Source organism: Thamnophis elegans, chromosome 17 (assembly GCF_009769535.1).
Source record: "Thamnophis elegans isolate rThaEle1 chromosome 17, rThaEle1.pri, whole genome shotgun sequence".
Classification (NCBI taxonomy): Eukaryota; Metazoa; Chordata; class Lepidosauria; order Squamata; family Colubridae; genus Thamnophis; species Thamnophis elegans.
The window spans coordinates 7,195,327-7,205,294 of NC_045557.1; the positions used below are offsets into that span (position 1 = coordinate 7,195,327).

Sequence of the window (9,968 nt, forward strand, 5' to 3'; positions counted from 1 at the left end):
ATACGATCCGGCTCAGGAAGCTGGAAAGCTGACAAGGGAGGCCTTGCTCAAAAGCTGGACTGGTCCATAAAAAGACATTCGCCTAAAGGCATCGAAATGTTCCTGGATGACGACTGCGTGGCATTGGGGTGAGGGCACGGAGGGTGGCAGCCGTGTGGGAGACATCGGTAAATAAAAAAGGGTCTTGGAGGCTTCGGGGTTTGAAATAATAGCAGGAGAGATTGAACTGGGAATGTGAATGATGTGGATGAAGTTCCTTCCTTCCTCCTTCCCTGTTTTCCTTCCTCCCTATCATCTTTCTTTTCTTTCCTTCCCTTTTTCCTTCCTTCCTTCTTTCCTTCCTTCTCATCTTCCCTCTTTCCTTGCTTCCATGATCTTCTTTCCCTTCCTCGCTTCCTTTTCCTTCCTTCCCTTCTTTCCTTCCTCTTTGGTTTCCTTCCCTCCCTCCCACTCTTTTCCTTCCTTCCTTCCTTCCTTCCCATCTTGCTTCCTTCTCTTCTTTCCTTGCTTCCACCCTCCCTTTTCCTTCCTTCCCTTCTTTCCTTCCTCTTTGCCTTCCTTCCCTCCCTCCCATTCTTTTCCTTCCTTCCTTCTCATCTTCCTTCTTTCCTTGCTTCCATGATCTTCTTTCTATCCTTCCTCGCTTCCTTTTCCTTCCTTCCCTTCTTTCCTTCCACTTTGCTTTCCTTCCCTCCCTCCCACTCTCTTCCTTCCTTCCCATCTTGCTTCCTTCCCTTCTTTCCTTGCTTCCACCCTCCCTTTTCCTTCCTTCCCTTCTTTCCTTCCTCTTTGCCTTCCTTCCCTTTCCTCCCATTCTTTTCCTTCTTTCTTTCCTTCCTTCCTTCCCTCCCTCCTTCCCATGATTACAATGCAGTACTACAGGTGAACTGCCCACTGCCAGCAGTTCGATCCTGACCGGCTCAAGGTTGACTCAGCCTTCTGTTCTTCCGAGGTGGGTCAAATGAGGACCCAGATTGTTGGGGGCAAGAGGCTGACTCTGTAAACCGCTTAGAGAGGGCTGTAAAAGCACCGTGAAGCGGTATATAAGTCTTAGGGCTGTTGCTAGAGCATGCTAGGAATGGAGACCATCGTAATAATCTCGCTTTGGCCTTTTCCCTTCCCCACAGCTCAGCTTTCCCAATGCCACCCTCGCCCCTCGAAGAGCGGATCGGGGTGCTGCAGAGGCCCAAGACTTTAGCCCTGCGCCTCACCCACAGCTTTGTCACCCAAGGCAGTGGCGGGGAGAAGCCGCTGTCCCCGTCCACCCCTGCCACGGGCCGAGCGGGCAGCCAGGATCCCTGCGAAGCCATCCGCCGAAGCAGCGTCCTTCTCCCCGGCCATTCTCACACCCTCGACCTCAAGCCTCAGGGACGAGGCTCCGAGCGCGGCTTGGCCTGGCCGCCGGAACCTAAGCAGGGCGAGAAGAAAGGGGCGCTTACCCCGCAGCTGAAGGCGCTCCTGCCCCAGGCCAGGCTCAAGAAGCGGGGTCTCAAGGAGAACGCCGACCCTTTGGGAGAGGCGTCCCCCAGCTCGACGCTCTCCAGCCCCGCCACCACCATGCACCCCTTAAAGTGCGGCTGCTGGGGCTGCTGGCGGCTGATGCGTTGCGAGGAGGCCGGGGCCAAGTCCGGTCTGCGCTCCTTGGGCTGCTTCTCCTCCAGCCGATCCAGCCTGCGCTCTCTCAGCTGCCCCGGCTGCAGCCCGCAGTCCATGAAGAAGCTGGGGTGCTTCTCCTGCACCCCCGTGGCCCTGCGCTCCCTGGCCTGCCTGGCGTGCAACCTCTCCGTCAAGTCAGCCAGCTCCTCCTGCAGCTTCTGCAGCAGCGACCCCATCGTGGCTTACGACCCCCGGGTGGGGCCCTCCCCGGCGCCCAGCTGCTACGGCGGGGATGAAGAAGAGGACGAGGAAGATGATGATTATAACACCCGCCCCGCCTGGCCCGACGAGCTAGCCAGGAAGATGAACAAGAAGTCGTCCCTGCCCCTGTCGCAGCCCCCGTGGGGCCAGCCGCCATCCTCCCCCTTGATCCTGGACTGCCGCAATCTGGTGGAGTTCACCAAGACTCAGCTGCAAGGCGCCATGCGCTTCGGAGTCGCCGACGCGCCGGGACGGCGGCGTTTCCAGCAAGGGAAACTGGCTGTGCTGGACTTCCTCTCTTCGAGGGGCACCGGCGACGGCCGGGACTCCTCGCGGCAATGCCTGTGGTCCAAGGAAGGATCTGGCTGCGGAGGGGTCCTGGAATCCCCACCGGCTAGCCCCCCCAAGCCGCCCAAAATCCAGCCTATGCAGAACCTGCACCTGGTCCTGGATTTGGTACACAGGGATGAGCAAGGCCTTGGGAAGAGAGGTAAGGAGACATTTTGGGCAGCGGAACTCCAAGGGGTTTAAGCGAAGGGGCCCGAGATAGGATTGGGTGGTGGCTGTTAGCTTGGAGGACGGAGGAAGGGAGGGAGGGAAGGAGTAAGGGAAGAAGGGAAGGAGGGAGGGAGAAAGGAAAGAAGGAAGGAAGGGGAGGAAGGGAAGGAGGGGAGGAAGGGAGCGAAGGAGGAAGGGAGGGAGGAAAGAAGGGAGAGGAGGAAGTGAAGGGCACAATGGGCAAAGCATCTTTTATTCTTCTTTCTCTCTCTCTCTCTCTCTCTCTTTCACACACACACACACACACACACACACCTCGTTTCCAATCTAGGGGAGCATTTCATCCAGGGGTCTCCAAACTTGACTACTTGTGGACTTCAACTCCCAGAATTCAGCATTAAAAAAACAAAAAAACTTTACGACTGTGTTGCTTCTTCACAGAATTGTGAGTCTCGGTTGCAGTTGGTTAAGCGTCCACCGGGAGGCAGTATGTGACCGGTTTTTGTCCTATCTATAATCCCACCCTGCCTCCTAGTGGTCAGTCTAAGTAAGAACACGCACAACAAAGAGGTAGAAATTAGCTCGGCTGACGGGGGAATTCTGGGAGTTGAAGTCCACAAGTCTTAAAAGAGGCCAACTTTGGAGACCCCCACATCCCCTGGGCCGCCACCTCTCCCGTTTTGCCACGCAATGCGTTCTCGTTCAAATGCCACGTCTCCGGGGGGCACAAGGAACGCCATCTTCACGTTTTGTATTTTGCCCGCAGGCAGTCCGATTGGGTCGGACGCCCCGGAGATCTCGGATGAGGTGGGCTCCCCGCTGACCCCCGACTTAGAGAACGCCGAGCTGAGCCCCATCCTCCCCTTCCTCTACCTGGGCAACGAGAGGGACGCCCAGAACCTGGAGGTGTTGCTCCACCTCAACGTAGGCCATGTTCTCAACGTCACAACGCACCTGCCTCTCTACCACGCCGACAGCGGGCCCCTCCGTTACAAGCGGCTGCCTGCCACCGATAACAACCGACAGGACCTGCGGCAATATTTCGAGGAGGCGTTTGAGTTCATCGGTACGAGACGAATCTTGACCCAGGTTGAAGGGGCGGGGGGGTATTAAGTGGGAAAATGCTGGCAGGAAATCCTCATGATGCGCTCCCCCCCCCAATATTCTTTGCAGGAAACATTTCAGTGGGGTGGGGAAGCTAAAATTCGTGCACCAGAAAATGGAGGGAGTTCAGTTAGTCCCCGAAATGCAGTTCATTTAGCGACCGTTCGCAGTTCCAATGGCCCCGAAAAAGGTGACTTTTTACGGCCAGTTTTCACCCTTACGACCGTTACAGCGTCATGTGGTTTTACATTGGGATGCTTCACAATGTACGACTCACATTTATGACGGTTGCCGTATCCCAGGGTTGTTGCGTGATTCCCCTTTGGGGGCTGTGTGACTCAAACAAACTCAATGTTGAATTCAGATTCACTTAACGAATGCCTGACTACCTTGAACAATGGCAGTGATTCGCTTAACGGATGTGTGAAGAAAGGTGGTTGAATCGGGCGAAATTCAGTTAACAAATGTCTCGCTTAGCAACGGAGGTTTTGGATTCAGTTGCGGTCGTAAGCCGTCGTGTCTCCTGCAGTCCTTCTTGGGTGTGGGTCATGCAGATAGTCCTCGGTTTACGGCAACAGGGACTCGGAAGTTCCACTGTTAAGTGATGCAGTTCCGTGCGGCTCAATGTATACCGGCCGTCCTCAACTTACGACCGGAACTGAGCCCAAAATTTATATAGTCATGCCAGCCACTTGACCACGGAAGCGTCTTCAGACGATGCTGGGTCCCTCGGCTAGGAAAACGAGACAAATACAACCATAGATCTGGACAAAACTGGACAGGGTAAAATCTTGTTTTAGCTTAGAGTAGGGGTCTCCAAACTTGGCCCCTTTAAGAGTGGACTTCAATTCCCAGAATTCCCCAGCTCTTCTGGCTCGTCCTTGCGTGTGTCCTTACTTAGAATGACCACTGGGAGGCAGTGTGGGATTAAAAAGGTAAAGGTTTCCCTTGCAGATAGGTGCTAGCCGTTCCCGACTCTAGGAGGCGGTGCTCATCTCCGTTTCAAAGCCGAAGAGCCCGCGGCATGACTCAGCGCACAGAGCACTGTTCCCTTCCCACCAAAGGTGGTTCCTATTTTCCTACTTGCATTTTTTACCTGCTTTCGAACTGCTAGGTTGGCAGAAGCTGGGACAAGTCACGGGGAGCTCACTCCGTTAAGCGGCGCTAGGGATTCGAACCGCCGAACTGCCGAGCTTTCTGATTGACAAGCTCAGCATCTTTAGCTGCTGAGCCGCCTAGGATTATTGTAGGACAAAACCAATCACATACTGCCTCCTAGTGGTCACTTGCCAACTGCAACTGAGACTGTCTTAAGCAGTCACTAGATTTTAAAGCATTAAAAATGCTGGCTGGGGAATTCTGGGAGTTGAAGTCCACAAATCTCAAAAGGGGCCATGTGATTTGTGGACCTTAGCATGTTCTGCCTCTTAACGCTGCCTTTTCTCTCCCTCTCCCAACTCCAGAGGAGGCCCACCAGAGTGGCAAGGGAGTCCTTGTCCACTGCCAGGCCGGCGTCTCGCGCTCGGCCACCATCGTCATCGCGTACCTGATGAAGCACACCTTGATGACCATGGGCGACGCCTACAAATACGTCAAGGGCCGCCGGCCCGTCATCTCGCCCAACCTGAACTTCATGGGGCAACTTTTGCAGTTCGAAACGGACCTCAACGCCGGCGTCACGCCCCGCATCCTCACCCCCAAGCTGGCCGGCGTGGAGACGGAAGTGTGAACTGGGATGGAGCACCACTGGGTGATCTCCATCAACACTCAGGGCTAGGGGGGGAGGGGAAAGGGAGGGAGGGCGTGCAATAAGGGGGAGGGAGGCAGCAGGAGGGTGTCTGCTCCCCCCCTCCGAGACGGTCAAAGCAGCAAGCGGACTGCCAAATCCAGAACCTCATAGGAAATCAACACCCCCCCTCACCCCAGGGCAGTTCTAATCTCCGTCTGCCTCTGCACGGCAAATCCTTGAGGTTGTGTCTCCACGCACCTGGCTGCTGTCACCTGGGGTTGTGGGTCTGGGTGGCACAAATGGAAGCGGTGATGGTTTCAACCGCAGCTTTTCCAAGCTGGTCTACTACGTTGGCATCCGGGGTGGGAAGGGAATGGGGAGTGACTGGGGCGGGGCTGTTGTGTGCCAGGTTAATTTATTGGGTGTGTGAGGGTGTGTGTGTGTGTGTAAATTAGAGGGAGTTATTCCTTACCACTGCCTTTTTAAAAAAAGATTTAAAAGCTCCAGTTTACTTCCTCGATATGCTGTGGATAGCAGTATATATATATATATATATATATAATCTCCTGATTCCTTGTGCCAACTGTCTCTGTGTTTGTGCATCTATAAGGAACAGGGAGGGTTTGATGGTGGGGGGTGGGTGGGGGGTTTAAATGGGGTGAGGGTAGGGGGGTGAGGGTGGAACGCATCCCCCAAACTGGGTACTGCAGATTTTCCTTCTGGGCTGGCAAAAGAAAAAAAAAAAGCTGCAAATAGAAAACCAGGGGTGTCGGAATCATCCTTTTCTCCCCCACTTAAATGGGGGTGGGGGCAACCAGGTTTCTTCACCCCCCACACACAATTTCTGCTCCTCTCTCTCTCGTCTGAGCATTTCAGAAGTGATTGCAAAATGAGGATTTGTAACGGCGCATCACTGTGGGCTTTTTAAAGCAGCTTCCCCCCACCAAGGAAAATAAAATAAAATAAGAGGCAGCTGCTTTAATGAGCTGCAAGTGGCACTTACGTTTCACACACTCCCTCCCAGGAAGATATCCAAAAACCTTGCATGGTGAGGATTTAAAGGGGGGGGGGAAGGGATGAGAAACAGGAGCCCCCCCCTCTGAGCAGTTAAAGCAGCCCACCTCTCTAAAATGAAGCACTGTTAAAAAGACAGAGGGATGTTTTAACTTAGAAAAACTCAATGGGGAGGAAAGGATGTTGCGGCTCCCTTCAAAGGGGGGGGGGGAGAAAGACTACCCTTCCCATCCTCCTCCACAGCCAGTGACCATAGAGGCCGCTATCTTAATAAAGCAGGGGGTGGGCAATTTTACGACCTGCGGACTTCAACTCCCAGAATCCCTGAGCTGGCTGTGCTGAGGCATTCTGGGAGTTGAAGTCCATAGGTTATCAAGTTCGCTGCCAGTTTCGGAGGCATCCACCACCCGCCAAAATTCATTTGGGGAGGGTTAAAGTTCCACTTCTGACTTCAGATGCAATACATAACACGCCTATTTTTTTTTATCGGAGGGGGGGCTCATTTTATTAAAGCCCCCTGCGCCACCCCCACCCCCCCGCAAAAGCGGGGAGCGCAAAGAGCTTTCTGTAGGCTCTGTGGCTTTTTCACTACTAGTCTTCCGGAGTCTCACTTCTCTCCAATCTGCCAGTTTCAAACTGCCAAGCGAGCATAAATATGGGTATGGGTGTGTGTGTGTGTGAATGTGGTTTTAGAAAATTGGGGAGGGGGCAATGCAAGGAGTGGGCAGCAGGCAGGTCCTCCATTACCTCCGCTCACTCACCATGCCAAAAGGGGGGGGGGAGATGCCACACAACTGTGATAAAAACACAAAATCTTTGTAGTTTCCATGTTTTGTCTCTCTTTGAAAAAGTATCTTGGGTGAGCTGGTTTTTTTCCCCCACTGTTCCTTTTCTTGTTGGAAATGTCTGATTTTTATTCTGAATCCCGCCAGCGGCAAGGTTTTACAGACCCCTCTGAAATTCCCAAGATGGGGGTACGGGTAGTCCTCGACTTACAACCGTTTAGCGACCACTCAAATTTAACGACAGCACTGGGGGAGAAAAAGTGGCGTTTACGAACAGTTTTCATGCTTTACAACTGTTGCGGCGCCCCTGGGAGGGTGGGTGGGTGTCACATGTGATCGAAATTGGGGCGCTTGGCCCAAGAAGCCAGATTTGCTTTTGTGACCGTTAGCATTCACTTAACAACGGCAGAGATTTGTTTAACAGCTGTAGCAAGCCAAAAAAAACAACAACGTCAAACCAGGTTAACAACGGTCTCGCATAACGTTTGGCTCGGTTGGGGTCGTAAGTCAAGGACTTACTTGTAACGGGGGGAAATGCTGATTAGGATGAGACTGGGGAAGGGGAGACGCTTATCTTGATGCAAATGCTTCCGTGAAGGTCGGGGTGCAAAACTTATTTTTTTTCCCCAGCGCACCGGATTATTGTGATGAAATATTGGGAGGGGAAAAAAAGGGTGGAGAAATTAAATAGATTTCGCGGGTGGAGAGATACGAATTTCAGCATCTGCAAATTGCTGCTCCAACTGAGCAGAACCTGTGATTTAAAAATCTCGGCATAAATATTTTTAAAAGCCTGATCGGGGTTTTATTAAAAAGGTGCGATGCGGGGAACGGGCGGCGAGACTGAGAAACATGGACTCTGGTTTCTGAAAACTCAGAAAAACCAACGGAGGAACCACTTTTAAATGCACACGGCGTTCCAACGCAAAAGCTTCATGGCCGATTTCGTTCCTGCATGTGAGTGTACACACAACCAGCCTTTGTAAAACCTGCGCTCCTGGCTTTGCTTAAGAGACTCCACACGCCCCGCGATCCGAGCAACACCCGCTTCCCGTAGCAGTTGTGACAGTGGTGGGTAGCGAGTTCAACGTCTCCTCTATTTCTCTCTTTTTAGACTATTTTGTACTTTTAAAAAAAATACTGCCTCTCACTGTTCGGTTCCTCCTTCTGCCTTCTCTCTCTCTCTCTCAATCTCTGTACCTTGTTTTTGTTATTTATTGGGCTCGACTGTAAAGGGCCTCTCCTTAATTTATTAAATGTGATTTCTGCTTTTGTAATAAGAGTCTCTTTTGAAGGCGCGGGGGGGGGGAGGCAGGAGGGCTCCCAGCCTCTCCGCCAAATGGTCCATTTTAACTCAAATTGCCTCCATCAACAAGACTTGATTGACAATGTCCGCAGGAGGACAAATGCTATTCTGGATTCGGTTCCGTCCATTGGCAAAGTCCAATATTTGACATGGGTTTGGGGCAGGGGTGAAATGCCCTGAAGCATGCTACCGGGTTCGCTTCGCGCGTGCACCGCGGGCGCTACCGCATGGAGCTGAAAAAGGAGGATTTTCTGAGCCTGCAAAGGTAGGTAGAACAGCGGGAGGGGGGGGGACGGACAGCTGTGCCGCGCTATTTAGATTCGCTAAGAAAGCAGGATTTCTTTTCTAGCAAATATAAATCAGACGGCACAACTGATCGTCAGAACTACCCGTTTGCCGAACTGGTAGCATTTGTTTTTTAGGACCACTTTGGATGGACTGGTGCGAACCGGTAGCATTTCACCCCTGGTTTTGGGAGGGGTTGCTTGTAGGAGATTTAATTCGCCCTAAAATTGCTTTTATGTAGGATGCATGAAAATGCAGACGGGGGGAAAAAACATGCACCTTGCAACGTATGCGCCCCCTATCTGTTTTCGGGATCATCAGACCACAGAAGCAAATATACAGAGAATTCAAATTATGCAGGGGCGTCTTCTCTAGGATTTTGGTCCTCCTCCTCCTCTCTCAACCGGCCCCTTTGACAAGTCAAATGGCGCCCTCAAGTGGTGGATTCCGAAACTGCAAGCAATAAAAAAAGGGGGGGGGTTTAAAAAAAAGGTCCCGCCCCCAGTGGTTTTATTGTAATTAAGCAGCGGCACTAACAATTCTTTCAGTGGAATTAGGAGAGGACACGAATTGTCCTTCCTCTACCTTTTTAAGTTTCAAGTCAATTATATAAACCTGCTTTCGTCTACTACAGCAAGAAAGTCTGTCCACCTTTGAATAAAGGGGAAAAAACTGATTATTTACCTGTTGAACTGCCGCCTGACACCTGGATAATAAAGGCACACACCGAGAGATTGCTGCTTCTTCACATGCTGGTTTTCAAAGCCAGGCTTTGCTTAGGTAAGGGGGTCAGCATGCTGCGGCTCCGGAGCCACATGTGGCTCTTTCTTTCCTCTGCTGCAGCTCCCTGTTGCCGGTCGGCTCCACAATCGATAGGGCTTTCGGTTAGGACAGGTAGAGGAAAAAGAACGCTGTGCTAGGAGGAGACTATGGTGAGGGAACCGGACTTCCAGCTTAGCTCAGGAGTCAGCAAGCTGCGGCTCCGGAGCCGCATGTGGCTCTTTCATCCCTCTGCTGCAGCTCCCTGTCGCCGGTCGGCTCTACAATCGATAGGGTTTTTGGTTAGGACAGATAGAGGAAAAAGGATGCCGCGCTAGGAGACTCTATGGTGGGGGGCGGGCAGACTTCAAGTCGGCTCCAGAATTGAATGGGGGCCTCCCGTTAGGACCTTTGTGGCTCTTTTTGAGTGTTTAAGATGGCCGACCCCTGGCTTAGCTGAACATACACACCAGCGTTTGTGGGCCAGATGCAAAACCATAAAGCAACTGAAGGGGTTGATTCAGCACAATTTATGGATCCGGCTACCTTTTTCTTTGCTCCAAAATTCTAACAAAAGATAAATGCCCACCCCATTTCCCCCACCACCACCACCGCCTGCAGAAGTACAAGA

General features: G+C 52.3%; 1 protein-coding gene across 1 annotated transcript; it reads left to right on the forward strand.

The window, feature by feature from the left end:
* Positions 1 to 1,140: 1,140 nt before the first annotated feature.
* LOC116520221 (dual specificity protein phosphatase 10-like) lies at positions 1,141 to 5,188 on the forward strand. The gene is made up of 3 exons (XM_032234368.1): positions 1,141 to 2,347; positions 3,122 to 3,421; positions 4,923 to 5,188. The coding sequence occupies exons 1-3, from the start codon at positions 1,141 to 1,143 to the stop codon at positions 5,186 to 5,188; spliced, it is 1,773 nt and encodes a 590-aa protein (XP_032090259.1).
* The last annotated feature ends 4,780 nt before the right edge of the window (positions 5,189 to 9,968 follow it).